General features: G+C 30.3%; 1 protein-coding gene across 1 annotated transcript in view; it reads left to right on the top strand.

The window, feature by feature from the left end:
- LOC142320027 (dipeptidase 1-like) overlaps window positions 1–21,249 on the top strand; it is a 633,229-nt gene that overhangs the window by 261,228 nt on the left and 350,752 nt on the right. The window contains exon 3 of the mRNA XM_075357707.1: window positions 16,785–16,796. Coding sequence (XP_075213822.1) covers window positions 16,785–16,796 — 12 coding nt within the window. The remainder of the gene's footprint in view (window positions 1–16,784; window positions 16,797–21,249) is intronic.

The following is a 21,249-nucleotide window of genomic DNA, read 5'->3' as shown; positions in this document are numbered from 1 at the left end:
TGGGGTAAGTACGCCAAATTCTCTCCTGCATGCTTTTCTATGATGCAGACAATCACACGATCAGCCCAATCGCTCCGTACACCAATCGCCCATGATCAGCCCAATCTTATCGGATGGGAGTCTGACACCCAGCCTGACCGTATCTAACGTTTCCACGTTTTTGGAGAGTTTTTTCTGCCCCCTGACAGCCAGTTCCTTGCTCTCCTTGGAGTTTATAAAGTTTGTGATTCAGCCCCCCTCCCGAAACGAGTGGCCGAAGCCAGGGGATCCTGGTGAAGACCTTCTGCACATAGAAGACTCTCGCCAGGATCCCTTTAACCAGGAATATCCTTCGTGTTGGTCGCTAAATCGATGACCGCAACTGTATCCGCCTTATGCTAATTGCAAACGGATTGCTTCACGAGCTTCATGTTCTCAAGCAATCCGCTGGCTACCTCATACAGACAAGACCCACAACCTCGTCATCTGCCATCCCGTGTGAAATAAGAAAACGATGCTCGTCGCTCGTTGCTATTTGGGTAGCAACTTCTACTGTTCCTTTTGGTCTGACAACACATATGATCCCTTGAACGGAAGAAGGTCATCAGCCGCTTTGTGTAGGTGGGTACACGACGGGCAGGGTCTTGATCTGCGATACCAAGCTAGAGATAACGGTTTTAATACCTACTGCCTGGTATGATCTTGTCTCATCTGAAGCATATTTAGACATTTTGTTTATATGATATATATTATATCTTAATTATTTAAATTAGCTTTTTTAGATTTATTACTTTCAATTAATTATTATTTGGTTTAAATGAAATAGTTAAATAATTTATTAATTTTTGTTAAAGTGTTTTAATTTTATACAGTTTTTATTTCAATGTTTATTTATTTAATTTGGTAAGAGGTTATTTAGTTAAAAAGATGAGGCAGTGAGAAAAGAGAGAACGAGGGAGAAAAGGGAAAAAGGGGTTAGCTGTTAGAATGTCTAACAACAATCGCGTATACAGTTTGAAATATTACAGTAAAATATTTTGACAGAAATTTATACCCATAAAGGTATGCTGGAGGGATTTGAACAAGGCTTAAACTATACAACTCCCACCGCATGTATAATGGATAAAATCAAAAATGTAAGGCAGCAGGATGCCAGGGCACTGGCTAGCACACCAAGACCGAACAGTAAACCTAAAATCACAACGCGTCATTATTCTGCTAACTAGATTATCGGATAACAACGGAAAGCATCCCTTGGACTACGTCACGAAGAAGAGAGGTTTAGAAACGAAAAGAAAAAACTAATAAGAGAAAAAGAGTAGATAAAATGAAGTATATAAATGCAGGATTAATAAAAGAATAGACAGAAGAAAAAAGGGAAATAGTTAAATAGTAAGGGTAAGTGTTGGTGAGCAAGGACACTGCTAGACATGGTCTAGTGAATAGAACGGATGGTGTTGGGAAGCCTAACCTATAACCAGCACGTGGCAGATTAATAGTTTAAGACTGTCTAGAACGAAATATACTAATGAAAATTGTTAAGCTGAAGCAAAATAAAATGAAAAAATATTGTAAAGAATAAAAGAAAGCTGACAACACAGTTGTAGGACTTTTCCGTCACACAGTTTACACACGCATACACACACAACTTAATTTAACACATCGTTGCTACACTAGCGCTCCTTGTGTGGTTTAAGGTACTATTGACTCAGTATACCAACTTAGTCACTGTTTAGAGCATTTTTTGGAGTGGGGCGCGATTTTGCAAAATGTTTTTTTGCAAATATCTTAGTTTTTAATTGTTAAGAAATGGCCTGTAGGATATAGGGGGGTATACCGAAATGAAACGACTGCCACTATATAGGACATCTTGGAGAGCTGCATCAAACTAATCAAATGACTGAGGACAAAAAAAAAATGTGCCTAAGAAAAATAAGACCATAATTTGGCGAAATCTCGTGACGAGGGTGACCTTGCTCTACAGCCTCACCCCCTTGAACTTTTAATTGAAAATTTAATGGCATCAATGCAACACATATAGAAGCATTCTGACAAAGTTTGATCAAAATCGGTCCAGTAGTTCTGGAGATATAAGGTGATTTAGAGTACGACACCGAACACACAAGTAGGCTACATACAAACCCCCGGAAAATTTTCACCCAGTTTTTTGGTTTTTTGGGTTCCTTACTTCTCAAGACGTCAAGATCCGGTGTAAACCGCATATTCCCAAATTTGACCGATGGTAATACTTTCCCTTCTACAGCTATAGTTCTGCTACAGCGCTAGATGGGATAGAAATAGGTAGGTTATAGTAATAGGTTAAATAGGGATTTAAGGACGACAAAAAATTATTCCACTTGGCGCGCGGGACCATGCACGGAAAACACTAAAAACCTAAGAAAAACACACATAAGCATACCTGAAAGTATATAAGCATACACGCACGAAACACAAAAATTGTAACAAAACCAAGAATAACGGTGAGAATTATGGTAGCTTCTAAAAACCACTTCTTCCTACGTCGATATTAACACAACCTCTTGTAAATTAATAATAACTACCAACATACTATCCTTTAATTTTTATTTTAAAAAACTTCAAATGTTAATAAAGAAGAATTATAAAATCATTGTTTTTTCTTTTAAATATCGTTTGAGTCAGTTTTATAGTTTTACAATCTATTTTACACTTTTTATTCTTACTTTAGTTAACGATGTGCCTACAAAATCTGCTGAGAATATCAAAAAGAGTTCGTTGCAAGAAACAAATACTTGATATCTACGACTTGAAAAAAAATGGAGTCTATAATTGAGACTAAATGACTACTACCGTGCCTGTGCTTTGGCTCTTTGGAACGGATAAATATATGTTATACTTTCACTCTTTTTTCCTATTACTTTTTTTCATGAGTAAATGGTAAAACGGTGATCTATGACTTGTGAAGGTGATACATATTTTTTTAATTAAAAAATTTTCTAATTTAGTTATATGAAAAGAATTCCAACACGACCAATGGTGGAACCTGTTTTACAAAATAAAAACGAATCATTACAATAAAAAATAAAAAAATAAAGAAAATAACGAAAAAATTATCTGAAAAACGATAAGACAATTTTCAACATACAAAGACTAAAAAGAAACCGACAAATTTGACCTTTGTTTTTTTGTCTATTTGTTGAAAAGCAAGGATTGAATAATAAATTGAATATAAAACTGGTATTTATGTATTGAATTGTAAACTTGTTTATTTTTAGAATACGGTTAAAAATTCAAGGTAATCTTTACAATGAAATTTACCATTCTAAAGTAATAGAAAACTAACCATTCATCCGGCTTTGTCCCATAAAAAAGAGATAAGCCTTCAACAAGTTATAAATATGAATCTTAATCAGAATTAAAACCAATATCAAAGAAATGTTTTTGGAAGTTTTTATGGAGTTTAGAGGGACTCATTGGTCAACAGAAAATTGGGCAGATAACGTACATTTATACTTACTTCAAGACTGTAGATATTCATTACCAGCATCACTGCAAATTAAAAAAAAATAGACATAGCATAATTCTTCAAAATAAAAATAAATCATGAGTAAGGTATCAACTGACAAGAACCCGTTCCTGAGCTAGTGGAAGGCTTTCTATCCGTTTAAACGGTGCTGAATGACTATCGTGACTATCTAACAATGGGGGTTATATTACACCAGATGCTGGTGCTAATAGTAGAAATTTGTTATGATTTTTTTTGCCTCTAATCTAGTCCGCCGTTTGTTTTTCGCGTTCGTGATTAGATAAGATTACTTTACTTTAAAATTATTAGAATATTTATATATATGATTGTCAGATTACTTTAGAATATTTATCTTATTTATCAAAATTTAAAAAAATTAATTTTAGATATGTAAATTCTCGTATAAGTATTGAGCACTTGGCTGTAATAACGTTTTGAAAAATGAAGATAATTTTAAAATGGTGTTGTAATTTTGTCAGATGTAGCATTACGCAAAAAATGGACTAGTACAAACAAAGAAAAATGTACCGAGAAAAGTACTTCCAAAACAAACTTTACAAACGACAACTTAATTACAAATGGTAAAAATTTGATTTCAATAATAATTGAATTGAAAATTATGCTTAATTTGTTTTATTTATTAATTACCGTAATATTCATTCCAATCTTTGCCAACAAATTTGAAAAGCTTTGATGGGAGATGGAAAAGAAATAAAAGCAGTTAAAAAAAGATACAGAAAATCACAAAAGGAGTGGCAAAAAAAAAAGACAATTTAATTTTAGAAAGTGGTAAAAAGAACCTGGCTATAAATGAGAATTAGAATACATTGTTTTAAGTGGTGAAATTCAAATTACTGTAATAACGTATTTAAAGGATAATACAAAGAAAGATTTTTCGTTTCGCTGTCAATTTTTAATCTTAATAAATAGAAATTAAAATATTTCAGTGTTGTCAATATAATTAAAAATATTTTGATTTATGATTAATGCTATTCCTGTTTTTAAAAATTGTAGTACGCAACATATTCCTTTCTAGAGATAACTTATAGGAAGATAATATAAGTTGATTGCATGAAAACTTACCCAAATATTTTAATCTAATTTTTGAAAATACAAAATCATAATTTTCACAATAACAAACAAGTCCGATTTTTTTTGAATCGTTCACATATTTTTTCCGTATGGTAATTTGGGAATTTGGGATTCTATTTTTTTCCATACTCACTTACTGTAAGTTTGACTATACGACATAGAAACGTTTTAAACCTTTGTTACCTCCGGTACCTAACACTTTTTAAAATGAAGCACCAGCGGGATGTGGCTTAACAGGATTCAGTAAACATTAACGCCCTTATCTCGGAAAAAAAGAAAGATATTCCGGAAAGCGACAATTTATACGCAACAGTAGCATTACTGTTGTAAATACTCGCACTTTCTTCCTTTTTTAATTCGAAAGCTAAAAAAAAAAGAAGAAAATGCCTATTACGAAATCTTTTTAATTAACTACATAAATAATTATATATTGTGCGCATACAGTGAACTATATATTTTTTCGGTGAATATATTTCCATTTTAATTTAGATGTAATAAGTTCTGGAATTCAATATTGTTTTTTTATTTAATTAAAAAAATAATAGGTTAATCCATTTTTATTTCATATTGGACTATGATAAGGGTCATAATTGAATTTAAACAATATGGGAATAAAATCGTAACGTATGAGTGCATCAGTAAAAAATAAGTGTATTATACCAAGAGACAGCAACATCCAAGAGGCAGCAACATTGAATATGATACTATCGTTCTTAAAAGCATCCAGCATTCATATCCTTGGTATCGTAAGACCCGCTCCAGTAGAAAATTTTTAAATTGTTATGTAATCTAGAATTAATCATCCAGAGCCACTACCAAATCCACCTAAAAGTTAAAAAACAAACTTTTAATACATTCAGAATTGATACTTGAGCAGATAAATAGAAAACCAACATTTATTGGTATTTCACTTATCTTTTAGACTTCAAATTTAATGATTTATTTTTGTATGTTTAAATTTTTAAACGGTATATTTCTTAATAATATTGATTAATTAATAAATCAATATATTTAAATTAAAAAAAAAAGGTAAAAAAGAGGAGATGAAACCGGTTTCGAACCGATGTGCCTTCCCCTAAGATCCAAATATTTCATTAATTAAAATTTTATTTGGCTATAACTCTGGAACCAATGAAAATAAGTACCACTTAGTCGTTGAAAAGCTCTCAATGAGAGCTTATTACTGTAGTAAGAAAAGGTCCAAAATCGAAATTTTTTGGATTTTGGGCTCTTTGGGTTACTTTTGGTTCAATCGATTGCAATCAAAAGAGAAGGCACACAACTAGATGTTACAGCAGTCCTAAATCCAAAATTTCAACATCCTATGGTTAATCGTTTTTGAATTATGTGAGATACATACACGCATACATATGTACATACAGACGTCACGCCGAAACTATTCAAAATGGATTCAGGAACGGTCAAAATGGATATTTCCGTTGAAATCTGAAAACGAAATTTGTCGCGATCACAATACTTCCTTTACTTCGTACAAGGAAGTAAAAACCGAGTAAACTTTGTATTGTTATTCGCAGGTTCCTTACCTGTGCTTACATTTTAAACGAAGAATTATTTTTATACAGATTAGTATTTTGTGTAGGCCTAAATATATCTTAAATTAATAAAATTACTAAACAAAAATTTGCTTTCCAAATGTTCAAACATTATTTCAATTACATTTTTTTCAATTTTGCGCCTAATTAAGGGTTAACAAAATATTAGTTTTTCAAGTTGTAGAAATTTTTCATTTGAATTCTTGAAAGTGAATTTCATTAAAATTATTTAATTTATTTTTTGAAATGTAAATTATTACATGATTGTATTGGCTAAAATTAATTATTTTATTTTTTTAAAAATAAAACGGACGATTTTTTATGTCATTTTAAAAATCAAATAACGATTATCATTCATTATATAAACAAAAATATCTGTTAAATAAATATTGCACTGTTAAATATTTAATTAAATGAAATATTTTTCTCAAAATTTTATTGAAATGCATAATTAATTGTCAATTCTGAAATATAATCGTATTTAATAAATTCCATTTCAATTAAAAGGCAGTATTTGTATTATTTCCGTATGTTTTCATTTTCAACATGTAGACCTTTACAATGCATATTTCATTTACACTTGATAAAAAACTTAAACGTATATTTATTATGGATAAAACATTGAGCGTGCATGATTATGTAGGTGTTTCGAGGATTTACAAGTAAGCTTTATATATTATTAATAAATAAACCTACATACAGTTATAAATTATGTTTTAATAATAATTGATACAATCATCGTTACGAGTACATAATTGTTTCAAACAATATTAATACCTGACAAACATTACCAAGTGTTATATATACGAATTTGAAATTATAATGAAAATTAAATCACATTTCTTTGTTATTATTTGTAGATAAACCAACATAATGAAATGAACAACCTGTTTTATCGCTCAGTGAATCTGTTATTTTAAAAGATTAAAAAAAATCCCTTTCGGCACGCCGGAAGGCGGAGGTAGATTTCACCGGTGCTAAGTAGGGGATAAAAAAGAATTCTACCTTAAAGTTAAGAAAACTTCAAATTTACTCAATACGGCAATGTTTGCACTTGAATAAAGGTTTCACAGGTTTAGCATACAAGCCCCATCTTCTTACAATTGCCGTAAGGGTTGCTCTAATAAAAATTTGTTTGAGACAAAAGTTTTAGGTAATGTTTAGAGGACTAGTGTCCACTTTAAATCGATTCGATATTGTGCCTATTAAGGTAGGTATGATATCAAAAACCTTTATTTAAATATGTTTAAGCTCTAATCCAAAGAATAGCAGGAACTTTATACGAATTCCATAATCTACTTAATAATAAAGTTATTGCGATACTTTGTTTTTTTTTTTTTTTAGTAAAAGACCCCATTTCCACCGTTATGGTCTGAATTTGCCCAAACTCGACTGAGATTTTGAGTCGTTATGTTTTAAATTGAAATTGATGGGCGCAAAATTACGGTAGTTATCGTATTCACAAGAAAGTTAAATATATATATAGAGAGAGAGAGAGAGAGAGAGAGAGAGAGAGAATGAAAGAGAAATAAATATAAACTTCTGAACTGACGGTGGTTTTGGGGTCTGGGGGATGTGAAACGCGAAGATAAGTCGAAATTTTCCGGAAGTTGAATCATGGTATCCATTACAATACGTAGCTTTCTTATGAAATCTACCAAAAATGTACAGTTAGGAGTGAGTTTGAAAAGAAGTAACTACCAGTCAGTACTTCTGGATACATTTTTTCAACTGTAAGCAGTAAATCTCTAAATTCTGTAAGTCGCTTATATTGCCCAACATAAATGTATTCAATGTTCAGATTATAATAAAAAAATTTAAATCACGTACTTCGTAACAAAAGTTATTGAGATTGTCAGGTAATGTATAGTTTTATAGGAGTATATCAGAAAATATTAAATCTAGTGTAACAGAGTTATTACTATTATTTTTTTTATTAATAGTTAATAAAATATATTGTATCCAATAACCCCCTTTTATTTTGATGAGATTTGAAATGTAAGCAAAACTGACATTACTAATACTGTCTACGAATTTTACGATGTTTCAACGGGTGAACCAAAACTATTATTTTAATGAAGTGCCTCTAATAATTATTAGAATTAAAATAATAAATAAAAATCAAACAAATAAAAATTACTAATTATAATTATTAATTTTTTCGTTGGATGGAAGGTTACTACTAATAAATGTAAAATCTCGGTAAAAGTTCATTATGATGACCACAGCTAACTACTTACATCATTCAAATCGTTGACAGCATTTCGAAGCAAGCTGTAGCATTCGGAGAGTTATATTACGTCGGTATTTGCCCCTGTAAATCATACGGGACAGCAACCATACAGGAAATAGGATCGCAACCCTTGTTCTCTGAATTTGTTATTGCGATCTTGAACACAACCTGTAGTAACCTTGAATGTGTTTCGAAAAAACAAGGCCGCAGTACGATTTCAGGTACTCATATATATTAAATGTATTTACCTGACTAGTGATAAATTATTAATAATTACAAACTTTTTTATCTGTAAATAAATTATTTATAATTTTAGCGTGCTTCATTAAAACAGTATTAGAATTTTTACTACTACTACCACTACTACTACTCCTACTACTACTACTGGTTTGTTCTAAATCATAGTTTAGAAAGCATAAAAAGCTGTCATATTATGTTACATATCACGGAAAGAACTTGTCTACCTATGGTAATTTATAATAGAGACAATTTATCAGTAGGTATGTTTTCGGTCTATTTCGAAAGTGATTTATTCTACGAATTAAATCCAATAATGATAACTAACATCTGTTTACTTTTAGATTCATACGTAGATTTAATGATTTTATTCATTTCATTTAATTTTTTTATAAAAATGTTCAATGTAATGAGAAATATCAAAAACTGAAAATAATATCATTCATTAAACTCACATAAACTCGCGGTAGATATTAAAATTCTCTTGTAGCTTTTATTTCAAGGTTACTCATGAAAAGATCAATTAGGAATTCTGACAGGGAGTTACCGATTGATGTTCTCTTTATTTGTTTAAATAATCGGTATTAATTTGAAATGCGTGTAATTTCAAACAAAAACGTGTTAACATTATGTACTTCTATATTTTGTAAGTATCGTTGGATTGGACCATCAATCATTCATTCAAAATCTTTATTGCTTCCTTGATGGGTTTCTTGCAGTTATATTTGTAAGGATTCATCTGTTAAACTATTAATTTCATGGAAGTTAATTTTTTGATTAAAAATCATGGTAATTTATGTAACTTTCTAATACTTTTAAAAACCATTTTAGTTATATTTGTATTTTTCACAAACCTATATTTTACCTTAAGCTTGGTAAAATAATTAGAACATAAAGCCCTATAAAGGATTAGGATGCACTATACTGTATAAAGGATTAGGATGCTAATAAATTTTTACTATACTTGCGTCTTTTACTTAAAAATACATCATATTAAACAGATGGTAATTTCTTGTTTTAGTATATTTAATATATAAATTTTATTATATTTTTTTAACGTTGCAGTAAAAAAAAAAAAAAAAAAAAAAATAGAAATTACTTATATATAATTCTACTTTAATTTGATTTTGTCAGTCTGCTCTATTTATATATTCCCGTACAATAATCAAAACCATTCCTATACGTGTGCAACGATTTTTTTTTACCACTAAGAATTTAAAACTGTTAATATATTCATTCAATACATTTAAATATGATTAAATTGCATGTATTTAGGTTTAATTTTATTATTTAACTGTAACCATTTTGCTCTATTTTTTCTTCTTGTAATAACTAGTTTAAAAGTTCATCATTTCTTCAATGATCTTTCTCTTACTTCACATCCTACAAGTTTGCATCTTTAGACAAACGTACGGATTATATTTATATATTTGCAATTCTACATTTGGATGAAAGCAAACCAACATTCCCATATTGTTGAAATGATCGTACCAACTTAATCAAAGTTTTTCCTTTCATTCTATAAAATTTATTCGATATTGTTATTCTTTGAGGTTTATAAAACATTCTACTTTCCTATAAACATTTGTCTCAGAAAAAAATTGATATTTAGTTATTTACTTGTCAGTCAGTAGTTTCCTTAATGATTTATATTAGTTCTTTTTGATTCTTTGAAACCTAATTTATAAGCAGTTTTCAAGCAACGCTAGGCTGCAGCCGATTTCTCTGGTCTTCTGTATTTATAATGTGCTATATAGTCTTTTATTCTAGTTTCATATTTTCTTTTAGTTTACCACACATAACCTCCAATTGCAATTGTTGTCATTCCAAATCAATTATTAAATGATCACACTTTCGACGAGTTTAGTGTTTGTTATCTTTATTGTTCTGAGGATAGTGGTAAATTTCCTAGAAGAAGTTAAAATTATTAACCTCTGATTGTAAAAAAAAAATTACAATAAATTCAATCATAACAATAAAAAAAAGAAATCAGAAGTTATTAGTGAAATAAAATGTTATGTACTTCTTTTTAAAAAAAGGAAATGAAGTAGGATTCGAACCGATGTACCTCCCCTTTGTAAAGGTCAAACATTTCATTAATGAAAATTTTATTTTGCTATAACTCTGGAACCAATGAAAATTAGTACCACTTATGATATATCGTTGAAAAGCTCTCATGAGGTTATTGTTACTACAGTTAAGAAAAACTCCAAAATCCAAACGTTGTGGATTTTGGGCGTTTTTGGACACTTTTGACCAAGTCTATTGCAATCAAAAAGGAAAGAGCACAATTAAATGTTACAGCAGTCCTAAATAAAAAATTTCAACATTCTACGCCTAATCGTTTTTGAGTTATGCGAGATACATACGCACATACGTACGTATAGACGTCACGATGAAAATAGTCAAAATGGATTCTGCAATGATCAAATGGAAATTTCCGTTGAAATCTGAAAACCGAAATTTTTCAAGAAGACAATACGTCCTTTACATAGTACAAGGATGTAAAAATTGAGATTTAGAAATAAAGAATTTTAATTTGTCCCAAATTATTTGTATTGGTAACTGGTCCCTGGTTATTGAATTCACTGCTGCAACAATTCGACTTCTCAGGTAAGCAGGCTTAATTGGTAAACCCACGGGGTTGGACTAGTGGTTAACTCGTCATCGCAAATCAGCTGATTTCGAAGTCGAGAATTCTAAGGTTCAAATCCTAACCAAGACAAGAACATTTTTTTTACGGATTTGAATACTAGATAATGGATACCAGTGTTCTTTGGTGGTTGGGATTCAATTAACCTCACATGTCAGGAATGGTCGACCTGAGACTGGACAAGCTACACTTCATTTGCATTCATACATATTATCTTCATTTATCCCCTGAATTAATCCTCTGAAGTAACACCGTACGGTAGTTGGGAGGCTAAACAGAAAAAAAAAGATAATAACCCTGAGGTAAAAGGTTACATATATATATATATTTTTTTTTTTTGTTTTTTTTTTTTTTGTTTGTTGTTCTTGATACTCTAATGGCGACATATTACAAAATAGAATTAAAACGAGTGTTATTGAAACTATTGTTTTAAAAAATGTATGAAACAAACAGATATTAGGTAGTTGGATAACTTATTTATTAGTAAAGCAAACATTTCATTGTTGAATGAAATGGGTAGGAGACCAAAAATTCAAGAGGCTATTCGAAGTTTAAATTTGGTAAAAAATCCTTCTGAAAAAATTTCCCATTATATTTTTACTTAGTTTTCAATAATGATAGTTATTCCCACCGTTAACATTTTGATCATAGGTACAGATATATCTTATGATTATTTTAAGATTATTTATTAATAATCTTAAAATAATCATAAAAAAAGATATAAAAAGATAAAAAGATAGAAAAAGATATTTCTTTTTCTTTCATCAGATAAGTTTTATCTACCCAGACTATTAGAGAAAGGCGCATACTAAGTCATGGAGGCCAATTTGGATTCAAAATTTAGATATTCTGATAATAATATTTTAGATATTTTAAAACTAAATTTGCCCTTTTACTGACCTTGCCTTGAACGAAAAAATGTATTGTTTATAATTGTTTAATTATTTTCTTTTAATTTTTATTCTTGAATTCCCGTCAAAAATACTTTTTTAATTGTTTTTTGTGACTGCTGTTTGTTGTTTCTTATTTTCCCTTTTTATTCTTAGACTTTTTACTTCTTTGTTTTTTAAAACATATATTTATAGTTTTGTGTAGTGGCAACTGATGATGATTATCTTTTATATTGGGAATGGCCATCCATCTAGGTTCAAATTTTAAGTAAAATTTTTGTAAATGGTTTCAGAAAACAATCTTGTTTTCCAATCTATTTATATTAATATCCGTATGTATCAATAAGAAAAGTATAGAACCTGTTTAAAAAAAAAAGTAAGAAACAGTAAAAACAGTAAGGTAACCTACTCTGTTAATTGGATAAAATTCAATTATTTTATTTTATACATTGTAGCTTATACTCGCTACTTTAATGCCAATATTTTCGATTAGAAAATAGAATAAAAAAAATAATTTTTAAATTCATTATTTTTGATATTTTGATGCCAATTAAAAATTTCACCGAGCACCGGACTTACTAACTCTTCATGTGGGGCTGACTTGCCCGAGTCGAAATTTAAAGAATAATTGAATAGTATATACTGTTTATTTCTTTTTACATTTTGGAAGTCAAGATTTTAATTTTTGTATGTACTTTTTAGACATAGATACATAATAAGCCCCCTGTATGAAAAAGAAATCAAAAGAAACACAATAGTAAAAACCATTATGCTTTTTGAAGGTAATACGAAAGATAATGAAGGAAAACAGTGTTTAGTAAATACTACCGAATAAATATTATATTTTCTAAAAACACATATATTCTTCCTTAGGTTCGACAATTCATTTTCTTGAAGTTTTACATAAAAATGCTTCGAATATAAAAACCGTTTTAATATGCACTATTTGCTGTAACATTCTAGTTTTCAGTACTAATTATAAGGAAAATATCTTCAAACCTTGACAACGTAATATTTTTGTTTAAAATTCTTCTATTATGTTATCTAGATGAAAATGTGAAATGTGAAAGTATTTAATGGATGATGTTAAAAAAAGGTAAATTTTATGACATATTTTAAACGTTATCTGTTTGTTTATAATAATACTAACCTTGAATAAACGATTAGTTATTAATATCCTTTGATGTACTCAAGTAGGTTAATATATATGTGATTTCGTTGGAAAAACAAGTTATTATATAAAAACTGACCTCTATGTCATTAAATTTCACCAAAATAAAATATTTAGTTTTATTTTTCCTTTATTTCTTGTTATGCAAGAATCTGTAGACATATAATAATTTAATCGGAAGAGTAATAATTGTGGTATGATATATTTTATTATTTTATCATCATTGTTATATTGCCGAGAAGGGAATAGAAAAGTTTATTAAGAGTGAAATTAAGTATAACACAAATCTTTCTAACAAATAGTAGAATTAACACTCCAAAATTTACTAGCTATTTAATCTTGTATTTTTTTTTTTGTAAATATATAGTGCAAAATATATAAGTATATATATATATATAGCGAGAGAGAGAGAGAGAGAGAGAGAGAGTTTCAAAAATTTATTTACAATCGGTTACATTTTAAGTTAAGTAAATTCGATCACACTCGCAATCACATGATAGTTCTCAGCACAACTCCTGAAAAATTACACACTAGTATTACAAAGAACTTTTGTTGTGGCAAGCAGCACTTACCCTAAATAATGATGCACTTTTACCATCTAACAGTAGAACAAAAGAAATAAAAATAAAAGAAGTCATAAATAGTAAGAAAGATGATGAAACAATGAGAAGAAAAGGAAAAGAATACGCAATAAATTTTTAAATAAAAATCGAAGAGATAATGCACAGCACTCACAGCTGAAATTGCACTAAAGATACTATAGTGTCACTAAGATCCAAAAATGTATAGACATTTTAATCTTATAACGTCATCTACGTTGTCTAGATCAAAATTAACTGATTCTTGTAAGTCACAGTTCATACTTAAACTGAAACGGTTGTATTTCATTTCGGATGCAACATAAATCTAAAATATTCGTGCATTTCACCAATTACATAATTACTAGACTTAAGTAATTACCAGACTATGTTAATGGCTAAATTGCTGAGAGTAGTAACGTGGAATATTAATTAATGGACTAGCAGAGTGGAAGAGAAAAGTTAACGCTTTATTCAATTATCTTGCTTTCAGAAAAAAACGCATTTCACGATCGGAATTTCCTTCGTATTCAAGGCTATTCAATTTTTTGTACTAACCATCCCGATTGCAGAGCACACAGAGGTACTGCAGTTATAGTTAAAGACATTATAAAATATCATCAACTGCCGACGTACAGAACTGATTAAATTAAGGCTAGCTCAATAGAAATTGGCGTGTCTGCAGTATACTTACTACCTTCCTCGACACTTGACAACTGTTGCCACTTTCTCTGATTTCTTTTCAACTCTTGCGTCGCGTTTTATTATTAGTGGTGATTGGATTGCTAAACATCCTCTCCGGGGATCTCGACTAATTTCACCAAGAAGCAGGGCTCAAAGGGCTGTGATTTAGCACGCATCTGATTGTGATCTCCGGAATGCAGCCTACCTACTGGCCGTCGGATCTTAATAAGATCCCTGACTTGCTGAACATTTTCGTATCCTCGGAAATTTCACCGATATATACCGAAGCTGATAAAAATTTCATTTCGACGAAAGCATTCAGCTATCCTGCTCACTATCACGTACGTTAGTAATTAAGAAGGCGTTGTCCCCAGTACTCCATAACAACAGAACAGACTGGGATTCGTACCGTAGCTGGATTGAGGATGAGTTGGTATTACCTTTTCTGTTGAGATCCTCCGATGATATCGATAATGCGACGCAAAATTTGACCTCAATTTTACAGGAAGCTGCTTATTTTACAGGAAGCTGGAGATCGACACCGAAGTTTAAAGTCTTAGAGGGTCGAAGGGCTACAGGCTACCCGAGAGAGGTATTAGATTTTTTTGCTGCGAACCGGAGACTCAGGGGAAATTTGCAACGATACAGGAGATCCGAGGACAGGACATCTCTAAACAGGACTGATCATAAGTTTAAAAGGCTATTGTAAAGCTACGAGTCATTTAAGTGTTATCTTGAAATTTTCTCGCCTTTAGGTTAAGTCAGTTATCGCTATGGGCGACGAGAAATATTCCTCGACCTCTATCCTAACATCCTTTCATCTGTCTGGGTCTTGGCCTAAGAGTGATAAGGAGAAGCCTGAAATATTTGTGACTTAACTTGAACGATGGCTTTCAACCACTTAAAATACGAAGACCTCGTGAGGAAGAAATCGTTGGTTTCTTAAATAACTCGATCCCAATGGGTTTTCCTATTCTTATTCTTTTCTCTAAATGAAGTTATTAATCAACAAGGGAAAACGCTTACAGAAGAGCTTTGGTTTTGATTTAATTACAAACAAATTTTATTTTTATGCTTCCTTCCAAAGCTATCATGTATATTGCATACCTATTTAATGGCATTCTCCAGACAATATACTTCCTAACGGAGGGGATATCTTAAAAATAGTCATAATCCCAAAATCAGACAAACCGGTACATGGTGTAGCTTCATGCAGGACAATAAGCTTGAGACCTATTCTACCGAAGGTGTTTGAAAGGTGTTGTTCCTTCGGAGGATGTAACCTGTTTTGGACTATGACCATGTAATTCCTGATTATCAGTTCGGTTTTTGTTGTAGACATTCCACTATTGAGCAAACACACAGGCTCGTAAACGTGATCAGCAGAAGTTTTGAAGAGAATAAATACTGTTCGGCAGTCTTCTTAGATATTCAACAGGACTTTGACAAGGTCTAGCGCCCTGGCTTTTTGTACAAATTAAAGATGAGCCTTTATAATTTTATCTTTTTGTACGCGGCTACTTAAAACGACTACTTAAAAGGACTTTTTCAGAGGTGAAAAATAACCAGGAGTTTTCCACATTCTTCGAAATCAAGGCGTGGGTTCCTCAGAGCTCTGTCTTGGGAACTGTTTACTCCATCTTTACTACAGACCTTCGGACGGTAGAAGAGGTTACAGTCTCTTCCTTTGCAGATGATACAGCTGCTATCACTGTTGATGCCAGCTCAACTATAGCATAGAATAGTTTAATCAAGAGGTGGTTGAAATGTGAAGAATAAGCGTAACAAGCAAATTCGAACCATGTGACATCTGCGATGAGGAGATGTGACTGCTCACGGATCCACCTTGACGGCGTTGTAATTCTACAAACTGAGAGTGTGAGAGTACCTAGGTCTACATCTCGACCGTCGACTAACGTAGAAAGTTCATATTGTAAGAGAGAAAAGAAGGTAACTTGAGATAAAGCTCATGGAATGTTCAGCTTGTTGTGCAGAGTTCAACTTGTTGGGCAGACATTTTGAATTATCTTTATCTAATAAGCTGCTGGTATAAAAACATCAACTATTTAAAAAAAATTGTAAAACTGATCTGGACCTATAGGATTTAACTGTGATCAAGTGCAATATCGAAATCTTACAGCTGTTTCTTACAAAGGTGAATAAAGAAGGCACCTTTGTTAGAAAAAAAAAAATATATATATATGAAAAGATAAGTTAACTGGTTTTTAAAAATGCATTGCATGAAGGAATTTCAACACTTATTTATGTAAAGATACATACATACTATTCTCATTTCAAGTTGAAGGGAATAAATAATGTATTGTATGGAAAAGCTTCGTTAGCTGCCCGAAGATTTGGCCTTGATTTCTTTGCCTCCGGTAAAATTAAGCAAGACTATAATTATTGGGACCCAAATTATAGGATATTATTAGTGGCTTTACATAAAATCTGATCTGAAAATTTAAAAAATATAGTTCGTAGAACTGTATATTTAGTAGTTTTAAAGAAACCTGGGGTGAAAGACAAAAATTTGGGATCGAGAAACAACACACTATTTTATGTTTGGCATAAAATAACTTCGTTAAATGAGAAATAAATGTGTATAAAATTTTAAACAAAATTTGTAGAGAATTTTATTCTGTGTAAAATGTTACGAATAAACCACATAGAAAATAAATACAAACGTAAAAATTTCGAAGTTTATTGAAAAAAATATATTAAAACGTTTTAATATAGATTTTAACTAGATATTAAACGAAACAAAATTTTCAGTATAAATTATATTATACTACTATACTATATAGTATATAATATAATGCATTATAATGTACAGGAATAATCAGTCTAAAATTTCTCCCAGTCTTTCGTACCGTTTGAAGCCATCTGTAGTATAAGCAGCACTATTTAGAGTTTCTTTCTCTGACAGTAAATGTACAGTGATAGCGTCATATGTAGGGCAGAATATAACTCCATTTTTCTGAGCTTAGCATATTGGCTAGTACATTTGATTTAGTGAAGAAGGCAATTAAAAATCACTTCCTAACTAAATCTGATGTAGGATGTATGTTTATTCTTAAAATATTATGATGTTTACCGGAAGGTCTTTGTCTGCTAACAGATTGTTTAAAAACGTTTCGGTTATATTACCTTACTAATATGCATAAATAATATTTAAAATTAAAAAAAATTTGGGCCCATTTTTTCCAGTTATTAAATGGAACAAATCTAAATACAATTATTCATCAAATTAAGTTCAGTCAAACATTAATTTTCCAAAAATTCAATATAATGCAGTCTAATCAATCATAATTTATTAATTTAACTTATTTCTATATGAACTATTGCGATATTTTTACTCCAAAGTGTTATTTCTACCATTTCTTTAACAATAATGCATGGAAATTAAAAACTATGTAATATAATTAAAACTTACAAAAAAAAATTATTTTGTACGTTAAAAATATCATGCACATGCATTAAAATAGCCATAATTTATTTGCTTACAAAATTAAGCGTTATTTCTCACATAGTTGATAAATCATTTTAGATTAATTTATTTGTAATGGAAAATCATACCACTTGGTTTGCTGTAGTTAATATTAAAAAAAAAAATCGTAGTAAAATCAAATACGTACAGGAGTACATTACAAAATTTCAGTTGTTACGAATTAAATTTTTAAGCTAATTTTGCAGTACGTTTTACAGCATTTAATAGCCATTTTACGGTAAATACTCTGTAAGTCTGTGTCTACTGGATATACCTACAGAAGTTATTTACTATTATCCAAAAATAAAAATAATTTATATTCTCAATAGGAATTTTTCTTACAATTTAAAAAACATATTAATTTATCCCATATATTTTACAATCAATTTTCGTTTTTTTTGTATAATACCTTTTCAAGAGTTGTTTTTGAAGTATCTTTAGCTTTATTAAAGATTGAGTATCCAAATTATTTTTTAATACAAAATAAAAACGCAGGAAAATTCAATTATTGATTTATTCATTAAATAAATAAAACAATAATTGTTACATTTTTTATCTGGATGAAAAATGAAGGATATACACCTCCATCCTAGTTATACACTTAGCTTACTGATAAAAAAAATATATGTAAAGGATAAAATATACTTAAAGGAATTAAAAAACTAACTTAATTGTATTTGTTACCTGTAAATTTACGCAAAAAATTATTTTTGTAAAAATAAGTTTAAATTTTATAAAGTAAATATAAGAATTATTATCTATTATGTGAAATTATTATATTATAAAAAAAAAAAATTTATACAACTTTTTACTTCCTTGTACGAAGTAAAGGAAGTATTGTGATCGAGAAAAATTTCGGTTTCTAGGTTTCAACGGAAATATCCATTCTGACCATTCCTAAATTGATTTTGACTAATTTCAGCGTGACGTCTGTACATATATATGCAGGTACGTATGTATGTATGCATGCATGTACGTACATCTCGCTTAATTCAAAAACGTTCAGCCGTAGGAAGTTGAAATTTTGGATTTAGGACTGTTGTAACATCTAGTTGAGCACCTCCCATTTTGATTGCAATCGATGAACCAAAAGCTTTCAAAAAAGCCCAAAATCGCAAAAAATTGGATTTTACCATTTCTTAACCGCAGTAATAAGTCCTCATTAAGATCTTTTCAACGATGTATCATAAGTGGAACTTATTTTCATTGGTTCCAAAGTTATAGTCAAATAAAATCTTAATTAATGAAATATTTGGATCTTACAAAGGAAAGGCACATCGGTTCTAATCATACTTCATCTCCTTTTTTTAACTTTTTCTTTTAAATTAAATACATTGATTTATCAATAATTATTAATCGCTCATTGTAAAAAAAAAATTTACAATGAATTCAATAACAAAAAAACAATTTAAGAAATATCAGAAATTTTTATTTAGATAAACTTTTATGTACTTTTCATTTTAAAAACATATGTAAATGTAATTTAATAGGAAATCATGTGTTGTTCACATCAGATTTTTTCTTTAGAGAATACAGTTGGTGGACGTTTAGAGTATAATAGTGGTGGACGTTGTTGAAATGTTTTGCTGACTCTGGTGTCACATATTCATTTTTCAGTTCTTAAATAAACATTTATGAATATAGTATATTTGTTTGGAATATATTTCTTATCACATTGTGGTACGTAAACGTAACTATGATTAGATAGATCCTTTACTGTACGTGTTATCTTTACTAGTAGGTAACCCGTCACGCCCTCGCCCACACGATACTTGAATTTTAAACATATTTATTGAATGTTTTGGCGTGATGCTTTTGCTTCTTATGTTACTATATTTAAAAGATGATGTGAGAAATAGATAATAGAACTCCTGTTCTTATCACTCATAATCATCATTCATCATAATAATTACTTGCGGGCTCCCAAAAAAAAATTCTACCCTTTTTTCCATCGGATCGTAAGCCAAACCAGACAGTCTTTTATTTTTCCATGGGCGCAAACGATTTTCTGTACAAATCCATGGAATCTTATATCGATTTTGGAATTGCACTCATATCGATTTTAGGATGTGCTATGAACTTCAGCATGATTGCTTTGATACGTAGCTGCAGCGGCTCTATGTACTTCGGGATGCCTATTTTGATAGGCTACTATTGCAGCTCTACGGACCTCTGAATGATTTTGTTGATACTTTATCACAGTTATTCTATTACCTTCTGGATTGATTTGTGCATACTTTTTCGCCGCTTTTTTGACTTGATTCTTTCTTGTTCTGTCCGTGAACCTCGCACAACGCTTTTTGTTATTTCTAAAAGGAATAGTTGAAGAAGAATTTTGTGAAATATTGTCTTCTAAATCAGGCAAATATACATCGAAATGACCACTATTAATATTCCCAGTAAGACGCAATATTTTTACGGGCAATGTGTCAGTACCATATTTCCAATAAAGATTGCAGTTGTAATAAACTTCAAATAAAAATGGAAAAATCTTACCAGCTGCAACTAATTCGCAATAACCACCGAAGACTGAATAAATTGACATTTCGCGTACATATTCCTCACAAGTTAGAAAGTTGCCACCATTTGAAGATTTGTAAGATATATGAGCAAAGTCAATCCAGTGATCAGCCACGTACGAAACGTTTGTGTTTCGTACTTCCTGGCATCGTTCTTCATCACTGAAGAAGTGAAACGCAGGTGCTTGGAACAGGAATCTGCTTTGATAGCAAAGGAGTCTCCTTTGATAATTTTAACTGTTTGGGTTATTAACGTATCGTTGACATGTTAACGGTTTTTTCCAATTGACATATTTATTCACTTTTTGAATCACTACACTAACCTGTTGACTCATAAAGAATCATATGACTACTTTTTTCTTATATGTTTATAAACGATCGGTAGGAAGAACCAACACCAACAAATAAGAGCCAGAAGAAATAAACAATAAATAACAACATTAATAATAAAATTTAAATTAAATTATAAAATTGAATTATTAATAAATTTTACTACCGTAATCCATTCATTCAATATCAATTGATCTTAAAACACAAATATTTTCGACACAAATAAATCGATACTGAAAATACTATCGATTATTAATTTGAACCCCTTAAAATCATTTATTTAAATTCTTTAAAATCAGAATTTCGCAAAATCCTTTCTTAGTGCATGCCTACGTGAA

Source organism: Lycorma delicatula, chromosome 2, assembly GCF_047948215.1.
Source record: "Lycorma delicatula isolate Av1 chromosome 2, ASM4794821v1, whole genome shotgun sequence".
Classification (NCBI taxonomy): Eukaryota; Metazoa; Arthropoda; class Insecta; order Hemiptera; family Fulgoridae; genus Lycorma; species Lycorma delicatula.
The sequence above is the reverse complement of the archived record's forward strand: the minus strand, read 5'-3'. Positions and strand labels throughout refer to the sequence as shown.